An 18816-nucleotide genomic window follows, 5' to 3' on the forward strand; every position below is an offset into this window, starting at 1 on the left:
TTCTGTGAAAGCAGCAATAATAACAGCTAACAAGACATTTATATCTTAATTGCATCACTTTTTTAAACAATCTACACCAGAGTTCAAGGATTTGTGGACCGCGGTCTGGATCCGGACACACCTGGTGGCTAATCCGGACCCAACCTGATTTAAAACATTTATAAAAGTTGTCTAACTTTACTTGCGCTGCTTCTGCTGTTAACATGGTAAAGCCATCTGGAGCTTCCGGGACCCGGCTAAACGTGATACAAATTAGCCAATGAGCTGTGTCAGTCTGGGTTGCTGCTACTAGCTACAGTTATTTTATTTATATATATTTTTATTTTATTTTTTTTTTTACTAGCTACTTTTAGACACAGCAGGCAAACCTGTGGCAAGCCGGGCGGTGGGAAAGAAGATTACAATGATTAAAAGAGACGAGATTACAATGAGAAAAAGAGAGCAGAGAAAGTGTGGATTGCTGGAGGAAGTGTGGTGAACTAGTGAAAGAAATGGTGTCCTCAAAGATGACCCTGCATATTTTGAGTATGTTTGGCTCAACCTACTGTTGTGAAGCAGGATTCTCCACCATGAACACAATAAAAAAATAAATATCGATCCAGACTCAAAATGAGCACCTTGATGTGTGCTTGAGAATGGCTTTGTCGCCATTCAAACCCAAGTTTAAAGCCTTGCAGGGCAGCCTAAATCCCACTGCTCTCATTAAGCAAGAAAAAAGAAAGGAAAAAATAAACTGTCAGTTTAGGTGTTTTGTAGAAAAAATGAGTCAGGAAATTCTCTACATACCAAACTAAAATATTTGTTCTCTACTTCAAAAACAATTTAGATTTTAATTTAAAAAAACATATATTTTTTAACTTAAAATTTCGATAATAACATGGATGCATAAACACCTGCTTTTTATCTCAGTGTTGAATGCTGTTTAAAGCAATGGAATATAAGAAAAAATGTCTCTGGACCTTTACTGGTTGATGATTTTTTTTTTTGTTATCCAGACCCCGCTGATTTTTAATTGGTTACCCCTGATCTACACTTTTCGTGAGTTTTGCCCCCTTGATTAAACAATTTAAATAGCTTTACTGTCCAATTGCAACATATTAAGATGGACATAAAATGCTCACAGATGCACATAAAATGTAAACGTATATATTTTTAGTTTTTAACAATAATTTCCCCATAAATCTAGAAGTTTTAAAACCTTTTAAGATTACTCAACCCCTCAGGGATCTGATCCTCTAAGCATTTATATTTACCCCAAATCTGATCATGTGCAACATGGTACTGATCATTATCATTCCTGCTAAATGCTTGTCATTTTGCATAAGGCCAGGCAGCCTAATTGGCACGATAAACCTTTGGTAGACAGGGCAGTGGGAGAACAGGAGGTTTTATGTCAGCAGAGATGTGAGGCATTAATGCTTGGCAGTTGTGCTGCTGCACATGCCACAAGCATCATTAAAATTTCAGAAGCTTGTTCATTTAGTTTTTAATATTTCATTAGTGCTTGTCTGAGCAGTGTTATTGTATGGTTCAAATCAGAATCATTTGCCATGACCCGAAGTTGGCAGTGTCTGACCTGTTTTCTGGATGTGTCAAATAGATTGAAGAACACCAGGGGACTTTGATTGTTGCTGTGCTATGCAGGAGACTCAAAAGGCTGAGAGTTAGTTTGTTACCTGATAAGGAGTGCTATTCCACAAATGAGATTAAAGAAATTGAATTGGTTCGTGAGCATTCAGTATGATTTCAGTCACTATCTGGGTTCATCATGCCCCCCTGTGTTTCATCTGTGAATTTTTATTAAAAGTTCAAATTGAGATCAGATAGATGCTGTTGTCCTGACTCGACTCCAAACAAGTCAAATGTCAGGAGCCGAAGAGAAGAAATTACTCGCATTCACCCAAGATAGCTCATATCATTCCCACCTTTGTCACGACCTAATAATGTTTCCATCGGGCACCGACGTCCATGTCACTCTGGTGATCATCACTAACAAAAGAGACCGTCAGAGACAACTCTCACCCAGCCACTCACTGTGCTGTATCTGTTAATCTTCATCCCTATCAGCCTTTTTGTAGCTCATCTTATTATGACTTTCTGTTAGCGCACCGCAGAGGCTGGTGTGACTGTCTGGCCATAATGGGTCTGTGTTTGATTAATCACGTCGACCCTTTGTGTTTCACATCTGAGCCTGCTGTATTAGGACTCATCAATGGACACCAGGTCCTTTGAAAATGAGATTGGTTACAGACTTGGTTCATCTAAATACATAAGACCAGTAGGCTTTGATAGTTGCCGTGTTGGACAGACCATATGAGGTCACCGTGAATCTTATGGCTGTCCATAGTGTCTGGTAAAAAACAGTGGTTTGTTGCTTCAAGCCTTATCCTCAACTATCAGGTAATACCACTGACCTCTGTGTAGGTGATTTGTTGTTTGGCAAAAAATCAATTTTTACTGTCCCCCTGAGAAACGGTAAACTGCCAGAGACTTCAGAAAATGGGTAACTACTTTTTCGGTGGAGCCCATAATTTATCCAGCAGGCTAGCTCGCAGACATCAGGTTTGATCTTCAGCTGAGGCCAGCCCATGTGAAATCACTGATGGGCAGTGATGATGTCACTGGTTGAGAGTGATGTCACGACCATAACTCCCCGTCTTTCTGTCTGAATGCCAGATGGACGGCGGTAAGGTGTGGAGGTTCGAGCGTAGAAAGCTCTTGTAGCGGGAAACTGAGCCCTCAGGAGGTGTCATTAACCTGGGATTACTGTTTGACCTGACTCCTTTGGGTCTCCTGCAGCTCCAGTTATCCCAGCTCCACTAATTAGCCTACTTGTTCAAACTTTCTGAAAGCAGCTATTTCTTTGAAACCTCCGCTGTCATCCAAGTCTACACTTACCCTGAAAATGGACACGCAGACACCTCCATTCATCATAATGCATTTGTGACACATTCATACATTTTCTGTGCTACTGCTAAAGCTGTCTGTGCCCCCCCCAAAAAAGCTGTTTAATGAGACACCAAGGGCTGAGTAGCTGCTATATAAAATGGGACACACACACACACGCACTGCACAATCACCCTAGTTGCTGGTTTCTGTCATACATGCTCTCACTTTATCCATCTCAATCTGCTGTTCCTTACCACTCTGCCATTATTCCTCCAGCCAGCTTTATTGCCACATTCACTCTCTGGCCGTGTCTATCTTTCTCCCTGTGTCTCTCCATCTAAATTTCTCTCTGTTCTTGCCCATAATCACCTCACACCTCCGAGGGCCTCTGCTGAGACGAGCTTCACACCTCAGCCCTCGCTGTGACAACAGGTACCGGTGGCACTCACTGCTCGGCCTCTCTCCAATCAACACCTGCTTGGCTTTATCTCTTTTTCTTTCCTTCCTCTTTTCCATCTTTCCCCCTCCCTCATTTTATGTCTCCTCCCTATTTCCCCTTCAGTTAAATCCCTTGTTTTTATGGCTTGACCAGTGCCCCCCACCTCTTCTGTAACTCCAGTTTCCTATTATTTGCTGTACATTCCCACTACACTATCGGTGCATACGGTCCCTTGCAATGTTGCTACCTCTAAAACTTTTTCTATTTTTTGTATTTATTACACATACTTTAAATGGTTAACTGAGAATTTATTGATCAGACAAACACTAAGTAGTATCCTACAACAAAGAAAGCCCATGCATGATTTGCAAATTATTTGTTGCCCCTTTATGGTGAGAACCCTAAATGAAATTTTGTTAAACCAGTTAGTTCAGCTAATGGGCTCTATGCACAGCTCCACTACTTCCTGAATTTAGGGCTGCTCCTTTGTTTCCTGTCTTTCATTACTGGACGAACTGATTAATCCAGGTGTGTCTGGCCAGTTACTTAGGTCATACACACCTGGATTAATCAGTGCATCCAATCATGAAAGACAGGAAACAAAGGAGCTGCCTTAAATTCAGGAAGTAGTGGAGCTGTGCATAGAGCCTATTGGTAAAGATACTTCATCAGTGTCTAATTTAAGCTCTATTAATTCAGCTGTATCATAAAATTTAAAGGAACGTTAGGTGATAAAAGTGTCCCAAGCTCTAAACATCTCACAAAGTTCTCTGCGGTCCATCATGACTTAAACCGAAAGCTTAACTGCAAATCTACTGAGGCACTGCCATCCACCTACTACTGCAGAGATCTACAAGTCAGGTGGTAAAATCTTTTGACGGAACAACTATTGTTCAAAGAGTGCACAAGTCTGGGGTTTTATGGAAGAGTAGCAAAAAAAAAAAAAAACAATTGTTGAAATAAAATCCCAACCCAGTTGTATCTGTAGTTTTGCAAACCATGTAGAGGATGTAAAAACATGTGTAACTATTCATCCCATGTTTGGGTGAAACCAAAATAATTTTTTTCTTATTTACAAAACAATTAATGTGGCATTGGCCATCACTCTGAAAAGACCATGTTGAAAGACATGGAGAAATAGAATTGCCCAATTTTCTTCTAACATATTATAAATGTCATAAATGTATTGTTCTATACATGGAAAAATTCTCCCAACCTTTTATGAATTTGATGTGAGACTAGAATCAAATTTGGGTTTCAATATTCCTGTTTTACGATCGGTATTTTTGCTAGTTTAGAGACTTTGTTACTGTATTTAGCACCTTTTCAGGACTCTTTATCTACTTTTTTCCCAATAAAAAAGAACAATAGTGACATATCCCGTGACTTTTTCCTGTTTTGTTGGAGACATCGGTGACAACAGGTAGAGCACCAATTGCTCTGAATTTTTTGTCTTCAGTGAACAGTTAGTAAAGGAGCCCATCCCTCCATCAAAGCATAGGGACTCCGATGCAGCAGCTGCAGCCTGCGTCTGCAGTCAGAGAGCAGAGTGACTCTTCTCTTTTTGCCCATTGAACATGATTCACACATGCGAGAAGCTTCCACCTATTTTTTTTTGTTACGTTTCTACTTTACATAGTCTTTAAGTTAAGCTTTGTGGTTGCAGTATCATGCTCTTGGGATATTTTTCTTTCTTCAGCAGAGAAATAAAGTGCAAAAGAAAGGAAAACTTTCAAAGGCTGCAGAAGACTTTAGATTTTCATGTTTTGAGGTCCACCGTCCAGCAGGGAAAAACATAACCCCTACACCAAGAGTTACAGTCGGATTATTTAAATCTAAGCATAGTTGTTTGTTAGGACGACCCAGTCAGAGTCTAGACCTGAATTCTGTTGAGAATGTGGTAAGATTTGAAAATTCATAATAACCAGATTAGCTAATTCCTAAAAAAACTCCCAGCTGGCAAAAGGGGAATTCAAATATGGGTTCACAGAATGCATGCTGCAGTTCAGGTTCTTTTCTGGAAAGCATTTTGCAGCTCTGTGTATTATTTTCCTTCTATTTTATGATTATTTACTACTTTGTGTTTGTGTTATAGCCTTACAAAATATGAAAAGGTTCAAGTGGCTCAGAGTACTTTCTGCAGGCCACTGCGCGTATCTCATGCATTACTGCATGAAGTCCTTTGCAATTATAATTTTAAAGCTAAATAGTTTTTGTCTGATATCTAGGTTGGCGGGTAAGTTCTAAGTTTTTGTTTCACACAGAGACTGTAGATAATACGCTTATTAAGAGAGAAACACTTCTGTGTTTCAGTCAGTTTGCACTGGCACCCCAAAGTAACCAAGCAGCCCACCACCACCTCCACATCTCTTCCTCTTAACAGGCCAATTACATGACCACTTGGAGTCGATGGCACTATGAGCTACTCCTGAGGCCCTCTCCTTACCAAGGTCAAGCTGATTGGCCCAGGTTAATGGGCAGATGTGGAGACTGACAGTGGGGGGGTCAGCCGCACAGAGGAATCCTCCCCATCATCTCTCATCTGTCCCTCTCCACAACAAGAGCCCCTTCTCCTAGAAGCGCATCAACAAACAGCATTAACCTTGGCTGTGCTGCGGAGGCAGGAGGGCCATCCACAGGCTTTGTCCATGTGTATAAGTCCTAGTTTGGTTTTCTTGGCTAGGTCATTTTCATGTTAAGTTCACTGATTAAATAGACCAGTCTATTTTTTGAGTTCTGTTGCCTAAAGCAGTGTCAGCAATCAAGAATTAATCTGCAGTCTTGGCCACCCTTCAATTTCCTCACTTTCTTTTCAACAACATTTTTTCTAATCAAGCCAAATATTCTTAGCATTACGGAGTGCTCTTTTAAAATTTAGCATGATTGATAATACAATCAGGCCGCAAGCGATAGAGGTAGCAGAAGCAGCTAGTTTACATGCAAAGTCTATGGTTCACCCTCATCAGCGGTCCTGCACCACATTTCAAGCAGCAGGAGCAACGCATCTTGACGCATTGAAGCAGCCGAAGCAGCGCCTCATGAGCATCTGAGGTGCGGGACGCGTTGCACAAGCAGCTGCTGGAGTTGGAAAAATGTAACTTTTGCTGCTTAACGTGCCACATTAACCAATCAGATAAGCTGATCTGGGAGGTGGCAGGAGACAGACACAGCACAGCTGATGCAAATCGCTTTGATCACTCAACTGAAACAGTTTATTAATGCTCAAAATAACTTTAAATGTTGAAACCTGCCAGAAAAAGATGTACGCTTTTATTATTCTAGTGCCTGCAATTTTAATTACGTACATGTAAAACCCCTTCCAGCCACTGCGAACATTAGCAGAAAACCTAGAAGAGGTGACCGGGCCAGAGGCTGCCGTTGTAGGGGATTCCCCGTGACAGCGCTCCGAGCAGCTCGGACATCGAAATAATATTTGAAGGCAGGATCGTTACCTTGATGAACTGACTTCAGAGATTTCAGGTTGACTTTCTCACCTAAAAACATATTAAAACTACTGGACGCGCTTTAGGAGTGTCAAAGCTGCTCTTGAGGTGCGTCTGTCCCTAATGTTTACAAGCATCAAAAATGAAATAGCAAAAGCTTTTTTGCTGCTTCCAGCACTTGCAGTCTGAACTTAGCACAAGACATTTGAGATTTAAGAAGAGGAAGCAGTCACTCTCCTTGTACCCATCATCCGATTTCTGTTGAAGGGAAGCAGAGAGAAAGTGTTTAGATATCAATGTGGAGGATATAGAGACCCAGTACTGCTTAATCTAATCTGGATTTCCACCTCTCCTCTTTGCTTCTGTCTTGGATAATTTAGTTTAGGATCTGACACTTGCTTAAGGCAACACTACTTTATTTTCATTACTGGTCGACAAATTTGTGCTTTAATCTGAACTGTCTTGCAACTAATGGGTACAGTTAAGTTAGATAATTGCTACAACAGATTTGCAACTAGTAAACAATTATTTATATTTACAAGTCATAATACACATAATATTTTAGTTTTTTTACTACTATTTTCTACAATTTTTCTACTGCTATGGTGCCCAAAGTGATCGGAATGTGAGAACAAAAACAAGGATCCTTCCACCAATAGTTCTGAAAAAAGCAAGGTTTCTGCAGCTCCTCATACCCTTAGAATTGTAAAATTAGCATAAGTTACAGTGATCCGTGGGTTCTCTGGCCATCTTCTTACTAACACCCTCATCTGTTTGGTGTGAATGAAATTTAGTGTTTAAACAAACATGTTTTGGTTTTGAGCCCTCACACTGGTCTTTGTTTTAAAGCCATGGTGCATAATCATCCCTGCTGGCTGTGCATGTGTGCATGAAGGTTCAATTTGTTTTAAATGTGTTGAGTGTGTGTCAGAGGCCAATGATGGTGTGAGGACTTTTGTCAGCAGGGAGACAGAGGAGCACAAAGACTCAGGCTGGTCTGATTGTCAGGATGCTTCTCTCCAGAGAGACAGTAGTTCAGAGGTCAACCCAGGCCCCTTTTTTCCCCCCCAAACTGTTTGTGTAAATGGGATGTTTGTGTGTCTCTCGGTCGTGTCTGTTTACATACTTACGCTTGTGTGTGAGCATTTCTTGGTTTCTGCCTTTGCTCAGTTATTTACAGCGCAAAAAGACTCGAAAATATAGAGTGCTTTCAGAACAGGGATCTGTGGAAGGTAAGAGAACAAGGTGAGAAAACTGAGATCATGTAGAATGGTAGTGATTGGCTGATGGGATCCAGCAGGGATGGAGCAGCCTTCTAATGAAGAGCCATGTGAGGCTTCTATTCACCTTGAACATGGGCCACTGCAGCTGCCCTGACCTTGGCTTTGATCCACAAAGACGCTTGACCCCCACCATTCCCCCAGAGCTACCTCCCTGCCATCTGGACAGCACAAATGCATATGTATACAGAACGTGCACACTCCCCTAGATGCATATTTATGTACACGTACATTGTTCCAGATTCACCCTCACACACACATATGGCTTCACAGGTAGGCTTAGTGAAACTGACACTTTCTGCCAAACCTACCAAGAACACAAAAGCTACACCCAGAAGGTGATTATGTACAAAACAGATGTTTTTAAGTATGCACGCCACCAACAATGTGTCAGTGTTGGTAGTGTATAGATGCCTGGGACACCAGAATGGAGTCCCCACAGATGAACCCATTCCTGGAGAACCTGGGAATATAAATGAGGCAAGCCCAAATCCAGCAGCACCCATAGCACGATCTTCCAGATTAGCCTGGTCCCTCCACTATTCCCCTGGTCATTATTCAAATCCCAGCTGAACCCAGGCCTTGTTTAGCCCCACCCATCTTTTTATTGCTACATCTTTCATCCCAGTACGTAACCTTATAGGGAGCCGTTTTCACCCCATTTTTAAATGCAGGTGTCATAAACCAACTTTCTCTACAACTCAAACCTGGGAGTATTTTTTTCCTTGTTACTGTGCTGGTGGTTCCCACACTACATAGACATCAAGTTGGTTTCTCTCTCCTCCCCCTAATAGGAATGCAGCCACTTGGAACATCAGGGTTCCTTGGAAATTCCCAAAGTGGTGCAACAATCTTCCATCCAGTCCAGCTGTTAATGGCAGTTATGTCACAGGTGACTTGAGTTGCAGTCCATCTGTGGGAATGTAGACAAATGAGTCCTTGTTGAGGATTTCATCGGGAAAAAGCAATTTTTCCAAAAATGAAATGGAGATATTTACACTGAACTCTGGTTATTTGAGATTTACCTGTTTGGTCCCACCGCTCATGTACACATTCATATTTTAATGGAAAAGGAGGTCAGAATGAGCAGACCTGGTGTCCATACTGTAGCTTGGACATAGCCTCTGCGTCATTGCTCTGGATGTGCCCCTTGATTCGGTTACTGCGAGGAGACGGCAGCAGCTGTGCATTTGCAGTAGAACAAGCTGTGCCCATGGATTAGTAATTAGGACAAAATAAAAGGAGTGGGAGAGAGACGGCATGATTACTACTTGATGAGCATCAGGTCAAATTTCTTTGCAGCTATTTTTTTTTACCAGCACATATCATTGAACATTAACTTGAGTGAACATGATTATTCCCTGTGCTTTCACCCATCTGAAAAATACCTTGTATTATTTTTCATTTCTTACCAAGCTTTCTCCTCCAGTGGGCATCTATTTTCTCCCATTTCTTGATTACTCTATTATCTTCATTTTGTTCTTATTATTTTAGTTTCTCTCTCTCTCTCTCCCTTGCTGTCTGTAATCCATTTGTCTAACTTACAAAGAGGGCAGCGGAAGGAAGTAGTGGAGGAGAGGCGTGTGTCAGAGTCAGAGAGCGTCTGCTCCAGCTGGAGTCAATATTTGCTTTAGGAATCTCAATAACAGGCCCACAGTCATCTGCATCTCTGATAATGGACCGCCATATGGCTCTGTTGACCCACGCTGTGCTGGGGCTCTCTCTCTCTGTCCCCATCCCTTCTTGTTTTTCATTTATTGGCTTTCTTGCAAGTTGTTTCATCAAAACCATTTCTTCTGTATTTTTTATTTTTTTGCCTTTACTTATCACCTCTCTAGGTACATTTTGTTATTTTTCCTACTAACTCCTTTTCTGTCCGCCCATCATCCACTAAACCCTGGACATGACCCACCACACTGAGCTGTGACCCGTGTTACCATAGCAGCAGGGCCTGGGATGCCCACTCTTTGTCCAGCACAGTTTCCAGCAAGTGACAGAAAACAGTGACGTTGCATGTCTGCAAGAAGGATAAAGAGCACATTAGGAAGTGCTTTTACATGCTTAAAGTCATGCTGCTCTCCTGTGAGGAACAATCAATTAGTCACACCATATTGTTTGGCAGCTTTTAGACCTTTCATATAAAGGATATATACTTTTTAGTATTGTCATTCTTCTGCTTTGTTCTTTGAAGGGTAAAATATGAGCTTATCTTTGTTGTCTTGATCTTCAAATTGTATATTTTTCTCAAACATCTTTTTATGATCTAAAAAGCCTTTAAAGGCTTTCTCTATGTAGATATTTGACTTTCACTTTTGACATTCTTACCATGCTTTGTACTTTTAAAGCATTCATACTACAACCACATGCTGCAGCATAATAAGGTAATTTATTTTTTTAGGTGATTACCATGGCACCACCTGATTTAACCCATTGATTTTTCTTTTGATTTCCTTCACATTAATATTTTTTTATCAACATTTTGCGAAGGTCAGATAAGTAGAGCTAATGGCTAGCAGCTGCCCTGTTATCCAAATCCTAAATCTAAGACGTGGGTCGTTACTCCAAGGTTCAGATTTACTTCTCAGCAGATTCCCTGAAAAATAATGGACAGATAAGTGTTAGTAGGTTTGCTGTTTCTTTGAAATCTTTACCCAGCTTTAAACTAATAAGTAACTTTTTTACTTAGCCTCCTGGTAAAACCTTTGGTTATTAGTCTGATTCCACTGGTGACATTTGATTGTTAATTGAGCTGCATAAAAATGTTTTTGGCTCAATTTTATGGATTTAAATTAGTAAAATGCTGAATGACTGCACCTTCTTGCTTCTTCATGATGCAGAGTTGTTGTTTCATAATATTCATGTAGATGGATGAATATTCCTGGCTGTGTATGTTTTTTTTAATAGTGTCAGTTAAAAGCAGAGTGGAGACTCCTTTGTCACATTCGACCCTGCGTCCAGATTCTGTCGGTTACCCTGAACAGCTTGGCTATCGTACCCGCTGGTGTGTCTCTGCACAGGTGTCTGTCATCCCTGCTCCGCCACGGTTCCCCTCAAAGCCATTGGTCATGGCTTTATTGGCCCCTGCTGTGGCGGCATGTGCCCACCGCAGGCTTCTTGCCCAGTGACTGTCTTGTCCTATCTATCTAACCCAGACCAGCGCCTCTCGGCCCAGTCCAGCCTATCTCAGCTTACCCTGCTTCATCCTTGGCGTTCGCTCCAGCCGAGTTTCACTCAACCCAGGCAATCATAATGAGACGGGGGAGGAGGGCATCAGCGTTCGATAAATAGCTTTGTGTGTTTGAGAGTTCATGCGTTCGTCAAGCAATTTGTCAGGCATTGTTTGAGTAGAAAACACGGTCACAGAGAATAGTCCGACTCATTCTCGGATTTTGCTCACCCACACATTGTTAAATCTCAGGGTACTTACAGTCATCATGGCATCAAATAGTCCTTTTTACCCCAATGATTTCCCACACCATATTTTATCCCACACTTTCCTCCATTCCACAACAGACCTAGTAGGATGTATCCATGATAATCATATGATAATGGCTATCAGAATGTTTTTCCACCCTCACCCAGAGGCCATTTTGCAGGCTTATTTATCTATTTATTTATTGGAGTTTCCCAATTCCAAATCCAGCCATCCATTCTGCATGCTGGCTGCCCAGGCCTCAGTCACTGCTTGTCACTCTGAATTTCAAATGGCTCCAATTTTCCCCCTGATGGCACGGAGAAGTGGCAGGCAGCACATCGGGGAGGGTGGTCCTAGACATGCTGCCTGCAGCAGGGGTTCTATTAGGGAGAGGCAAGGGATGCGAGTAGGGAGAGGAGAGCTTTTCAGCATCCCGCCAGCATTGATGTATTCTTTTTTTATGATTATTTTGGAGACTGCATTCTCATCTGTGGCTGTGTGGCATGGCTGATTGTTCCATTTTTGCTCCTGGCTGGGATGATGATAGTGGAGCTGTCCGGTCCAGCAAAGCTACCTCACACTCTCAGTGGTTTTATTTAGCAACTATTGGACAGCTTAAATGACTTAAATAACCATAAGTCAGATAGTCCAACTAATGTTTAAAATAAGAAAACATGTCAGTAAAGTTTATTATTTCTGAGGAGGAATTTCTAACCTTTCCTGAAACTAAAAAGGAACTGTATATCTTAATGGACACTAAAGGTTTAACTGTTGTCATAGGGACTGATCACTTCTGATATTAATGGACGAGTGTTTGCCTTCTGTTAATGGGCCAAATTAAGCCATTGCAGACCAAGCCTAGTTTATTAATAAGCAAGAGCAAATAAGAAATATGACACAAATGTAAACAATACACTGTGTTTGACTGAGTTAAAATGTAACTTGACTGTTTTTCCAGTAACAATTGAGGTAATTAAAAACATGACACTTATCTTTTTCACCATCTAAATGAAACATATTAGACTCTTGGTATTGTATGAGAAGGGAGAGAGTATGATGGAAGAAAAGTGGAAGTGAAATTTTCTATCTTTTTTAAGAGAATCTCAGGATTCATCACATTGTAGCCCCTAGCTTTTGTTCCTTCATGAGGTCAAGAGCAAGAAGTATGTTTGTTCCAAAGAACCTCTGGAGGGCTGTGCTGATTCTGAGCTGCTTTCTGGAGGTTTTTATATGGCAGAAAACAAACATGGATGACACAAATGTAACAACAGGCTAAAGTTCTCCATTGCACAAACCAAAACCTATGAGGTGTAACACAGAGAACATGGATGGTCTGTGAAAGTCATTTGTGCCAGTGGGAGACCTCAGGCAACATGGAAGAAATCGGGGAGATAGTTCGGGCTTTTAAAATTAAATTCTTTAAAAACGGTTGTGTAATGTTTAAAGGTTTGTTTGAACAACTTAAAGGTCGTAAAAATTTGGTTGATACAATTTTATAAAATGGTGCAATTACAGTAATATTTCTTTTAAATCCTTGTAAAAGAGATTCCAAATCACAGTGGATTTAATTTCTGGTAAGAATAAAGGTAAAACAATATATATATCTTCATAATCTTTGGGTCATATATTGCAGAAAATATACATTCTGGTCATTAATTACTTGTTTTACATGTGATTAACATTAAGGCAAAGACTTCGGGCAAACAAAAACATATTTTAAGTCATACATCACTTTTTTTACGATTTTTTAACTAATAACTAGGGCTGCGGTTATTTTATAGAGGGGGGAACAGGAGGCACCGATATTGCATCCAAACAGCCTTCAAATATAGTTTGGATAGAAAATGTTTTTAAGTTATGGTGCTGGTGTAGGTTATATTCATTTTGCTTTGTCAAAAACTGAAATAAACCTTTTTTATTGTCCTTTTACAAAAAATATATATATATTTTTAGTCTCTAAGAACTGTTTTGTAAAAAGCTCAAAGTGTGCACCAGGTGCTTTTGTTTTCTTCTCCTACTCGTCACGTTTGCTCCTTTAACGAGGCATCGCCAGCTACGAGGAGAGAGCACTCTACTTGGAAGCCATTGTCCAGAACCACAGAGAGGTCATGACCTTTGAAGACTTCGCTTCGCAGGTCTTCTCCCCCTCCCCTGCCTATTCAGCGAGCGGGACAGGTGAGAAATAAACATCTCATTGCTGCTGCATCATTTGTCCTCTTTTCTTTCTTCATTTGTTTTCTTACCTCCCTCTCCACATTAGTCTCCCCTCCTTCACAACACACCTGTTTGCCCCCTTTCTCCCTCCCCTCCTCTCTTCTTCAACGCCTACGCCACTGATGAATATCAAACAACAAGCCCTGGCTCTTCATGCGCTCCGACTGACTTCAAACACACTGCTTTCTCCACTTCCTCAAGCCCCACTCACACTACTTTGTTCATCCTTTTTTTTTCCAATCTGCATCTTTCCATGCAATTACTTGCCCCATGAATATAAGCAGCCTCTTAAATGCCAGTTGCAGAGTGCCTGTTTGTGTTTGTCTGTGTGTGTGTTTCCTCATGAGCTCAGTCACTAACACTTAAAAGATCTGACCGACAAACAGCAGCCCGCGGATGTCAGCACAGCCCTCTTATCAGTCCATGATGAATAGAATGGAAAACGTGTCTTATCTTGTTCTTCCTCCTTGTAGCAGCTCTGATCGATCTGCAGCAGCACTGAAATCAATACTAGATTGCACTTTTCTACTCTATTGGATCCCAACACACATTCTGTTTTGACAAGGAAAGCACTTCACAATACCACACCACAGATGCCTTGTCGTTTCCAGATATGTCAGGGCTTATACTTATTAACGGTGCTTTAGCGTGCATGCGGTGTGTTTACTGTGAGTGTGGACAAGTGAAAATTAACTGCGGCCTATTTTCCAGCGTTTCCATCTGTGTGTCGGACTTTAGATAGGAGCAGGTGTGACATTCAGGCAGGCAAGAAGTTGTCATTCACATTTCCATACCGCTGCCCGCTCCTTCCTGCAGAGGTGTCAAATCTCCTTCGGCAACAAGAGAGAAAAAAATACCCACACATTAAAGCTAAAACACATTTCTCTACACTGTTAGATTTATTTATTGCTGTATTTTAAATTGCTTTTATGTTTACGTTCCAATACTTAGACACAAATGATGTTCTTTTACGTAAAAACATTTTAATAATAGTTAAAATGCTGCTTATGTCAGTGTTAGAAATATTCTTCTTAAGTCTCTTCTTTTTATACTTCAAAAAATGAGGGGTTATCATGCATTTTTAAAATCCTTTTTTTTCCTAAATTACTTTATTCTTATAAAATAAGAATGTTGAATTATCCCATTTCTTTTTCCTCGTGTTTAATTTAATAAGCAATGCAAATCTATGCCCTACCGTTTTGATCACTGTAAGGAAACAACAGTAATCTTGTTAACACTAAGGAGATATTCTCTTAAAGTAAAGAAGAAAAAAGAAGAAAGGGCTAAGAGCAGAGCCACTTTGGCAAGAACCAAAATATCTTGACCACATGGGTGGATCACTGGGTCTCCCAAGCTAGACATCCAAAGATGCAATTTGAAGAAAAACTCTGTGAGTCTGTGTTTGTATGTCCTCAGGCTATAAATGCTGTCAATGATTAGCTCTTGGTAATACCTGAAGAGTCTTTGTTATATGAAGCAAACAAGTGAGTTTCTAAATATAGATGATAAATGATGATTTCCTTTATTAATGTAAAAGTGCTGGCATGACTCACTCTTTGTAGAAAAGCAGCTGCCACCAGGCGTTTAGAGAAACTGTGGGGTTTTTGTAGTTGTTGAAGGATTTTGTTTCTCTTCCCTTTGAAATATTTTATTTTACAGTCAGATTAACATCGTTTTTTACATCTCAGTGGGATTCTAGTTTTCAACTTTGACTAGGCCGCTTCAAAATCTCCTTTTTTTTCTCCTTTTTTTAGGATGTGTTGCTCATCTCACATACTGATGAGAGGAAATTCTCCTTCATGGTTTTCTGGTTGAGGCCAGATTTTCTGGGTTTTCCAGTTCAGCCTAAGACTTTTACTCTACCTCTACCACCTTTAACTGTGGATATGAGGTTATTTTTGTGTTTTTTGTTTTTTTTACTTTGTTTAATGCTGGTAGTTTTGCATTAGATGCACTTCATCCTTAAAGTTTAACCATTTTCTCAGTTAATGGAATATTTTTCCAAAATCTTTAGAATTGGGTCTTTTTTTTGTCTGCAGTGGTTTTAACCTTTGAAATCTTCCATAGATTCCATTTCTGCCCAGCCTCTTTCTTAATTTTCAATTATAAACCTGAGCTAAACTGAGGTCTTCCGTGCTTAATGTGCTGTTTTGTGTTTTGTGACCTCCCGGCTTTATTAGCGGACAGCTTCTTGGTTCATTCTGTGGAATGCCGACCTTTCCTGGGCCTTTCTTGATGAATTTCTTTTGATCCAGACATAATCTGTTGATTATTTAGATCTGTTAGCCTTTCTCATGATATCAGACAGGCTCTAATTAACTGATCGCTGGGTTCTCTGAAGCTCTTGATTAACTAGGAAAAAGGAGTTATTCACCGTTGATCTGTGATTGTTCGTGTAGGGACATATTTTGGCAAAGTTTTTTCCTTTAATAATTAAATCATCATTTTAAAATAGCATTTTTATTTACTCAATGTCTCTTTTTTTGGGTTATTAATTTTTTTTTAATGATCAGAATATTTTGACAATAAAAGGACAAGGATAAGAAAAACATCTTTAGAAGAACAGTGTAATTCCTTGCTGTCGATGTATATCCAAGTACAAAATACACATGGGAACAAAAGTTGACCAGCTTGAGATGTTGACTTCTTAATCTACAGAACTCTCTACACTATTCCAGCCTTATAAGATTGTATATAATTTAATTGAACTGTGTTTGCTGGCTGACTGCTTCGTTTCCCACTACCCACCAGTGCTACAGCTCTCAGTTACTTTTAATCAGGCAGGGCTGTGTTTATACGCAACTTTGTCCTCCCCATCTGCTTTCTGTCCATTCTGCTTTGGCTGCCATTGCTGCCACTAACATGTCATCCATCCTCCATGACAGCGTGCAGGCGTTGGCCGGGGATGGCTTGGGACATGGAGTACCCCTGGGCCAAGCTGGACTGTAAGACTGCCTGTTTCCTTCATATTTGGCATGGCGATCAGCCCATTAACATCCACCACTCAGCACTTAGTTTTACTCCGATCCTGATATCATCAGATCACTACAGCCTGCGCTTAATTCATGTTAATGCATCCAGGTTTTGAATCCAGCCACAGGTCCTGCATGCTGAATTGGGCACCGTGAATAATACCCTTAACAGGAGAATATGGCATATACATGGTGACATGCAGAACTATTCATACCCCTTGAAACTTTTTTATGTTTTTTCACATTTCAGCTACAAAGCTTAATGCATTTTATTGAGGGTTTGTGTGACTATGGAAGAAAAGTGTTACATTTCAACCGTAAGTTCTACTTCGTAAAATCCCTGTTTGCTGCAACTTCAGCTGCAGGTTCATGTAGGATACGTCTCTGTCAGCTCTGCAGACGTATCGCTCTGGTTGCACATAGATTTTCTTTTTTTTTCATCAGTGTTTAAAGTCTTGCAAGTTCTCAATTAGAATCAGGACTGGACTTCCGGCCATATGTGAAAATGATTTGATAATTGTACATTTAGTATAATTTACCTGCTCTAAGGTGAACTTCTGTCTCGGTTTCATAGGTTGTGCAGCAATGATGTGTGAGTGGCAGATTCTGCTGTCAGTTGCATTAGATTTTATAAGGAGGGAGCTAGTTACAGGGTTTTTTGCTTAAGCTCTTAATAGTACTGAGCCCCTAAAGCCGCGTTTCTCAAAGTGTGTGGCGCGACCCACTGGTGGGGAATTGAGACGTGACAGGTGGGGCGTGCCAAGTTCCGGTGTGTGTGTGTGTGTGTGTGTGTGTGTGTGTGTGTGTGTGTGTGTGTGTGTGTGTGTGTGTGTGTGTGTGTGTGTGTGTGTGTGACTATAAATGTAGAATGTGTGAGAGCAAACTGTCCTTATAGCTGTATGTTGCCGCTTTTTAGACCAATCAAACCCACAAAGTAATCATTAATAGCCTACATGCAGTCTAATTAAAAGAACATTAGATATGAGAAAAATTTCACCTGGAACTGAAGTGCCAAAATAATGATTGACGTGACGTCGGCATATTATTTGTAACGGAATAAACTTTCGCGCCCCAGTGTTGCCAACTCAGCGACTTTGTCGCTATATTTTAGACCCCTCCAGCGACTCTTTTTTTAAAAAGGGACTAGCGACAAATTAGCGACTTTTGGAGACTCTTACGTGAAAGCACGTATCGTTCCTTTTCTTGTCCTCCAGCGGCAGGTGCTGCCGTGGGGCGCCTCTCCCGTCCCAACCCCGTTCTCCCCCGCTATCGCAGGAGTCCCTCTCAGCGCTGCAGAGACACAGCATGTTTACCCTCAGCGTCCAGACTGCAAATAAAGCGCACATGCGCCGGGATTGACGGCGCAGGTTGATCATAAATAACTGAATTTGAAATATTTTATCTTAAATAAATAGGACCAGTTTATTGAAATGACGTCTGACTCCACCCTGAGGCTCAGGTTTAATGCTCAGACTAATAGTGAATTCTGGTTTGGAGTGGAGAGGGAGTATCCACTCATCGGGCAGAGAGCTGTGTGCATTCTTCTTCCCTTTGCCACATCATATCTCTGTGAGATGGGCTTTTCAACTGTTGCTTCACTGAAAACAAAATACAGATCTCAGCTGAACATTGAGCATGACTTGAGAGTGGCAGTATCAAGCCTGCAACCCCGTTTTGAGAAACTGTGCAATGCAAAACAGGCTCATTGCAGCCACTAATGCAGGGATAAATAGACCTGTATTGCCAGATGGATTTCACTTCTTTTCTTTTATTAACAGATTGCAGAGTGGCACTTTAATTTTTTCTATCTTTGAGCTTGATACAAATTTTGACACAGCTGCATTTTTATTTTCTTTATTTTTGAGCTTGCTGTTATTTGATGTAGATAGTTTGTATTTAGATACTACTTGTTACTTCAATAAAATTGGAAAATTTTAAGATTGTTGCATATTTCATTAGCATTGTGTTGGGGCGATGGGGACAGGCGGGGCTTGAAAATTCCCCCTTGTCCAAAGTGGGGAATGACAGAAAAAGTTTGAGAACCACTGCCCTAAAGGGACACTGAAGAGAAAGAAAGAATAAAAAAAAAAACTTTCCAGTGCAAACCACATACTTTCTAACATCAGAGGGACCTCTTTTTTTACTTTAAATTTTTCCAGAAATT

At 40.7% G+C, this 18816-nt stretch overlaps 1 protein-coding gene across 6 annotated transcripts in view; it reads left to right on the forward strand.

Annotated features, from left to right (window-relative positions):
* The window catches only part of ralgapa2 (Ral GTPase activating protein catalytic subunit alpha 2), a 154552-nt gene that overhangs the window by 128126 nt on the left and 7610 nt on the right, over positions 1-18816 (forward strand). For 4 of the 6 annotated variants that reach the window (XM_038271576.1, XM_038271581.1, XM_038271579.1 and 1 more), the window contains one exon: positions 13520-13641. In XM_038271576.1, the coding sequence (XP_038127504.1) occupies positions 13520-13641 (122 nt within the window). Of the gene's footprint in view, positions 1-13519; positions 13642-16565; positions 16626-18816 lie in introns of all 6 variants that reach the window. The other 2 variants (XM_038271577.1, XM_038271578.1) reach the window with 1 other exon arrangement.

The sequence above is a fragment of the Cyprinodon tularosa genome, unplaced genomic scaffold (assembly GCF_016077235.1).
Source record: "Cyprinodon tularosa strain WSP-4 unplaced genomic scaffold, ASM1607723v1 ctg80, whole genome shotgun sequence".
NCBI lineage: Eukaryota > Metazoa > Chordata > Actinopteri > Cyprinodontiformes > Cyprinodontidae > Cyprinodon > Cyprinodon tularosa.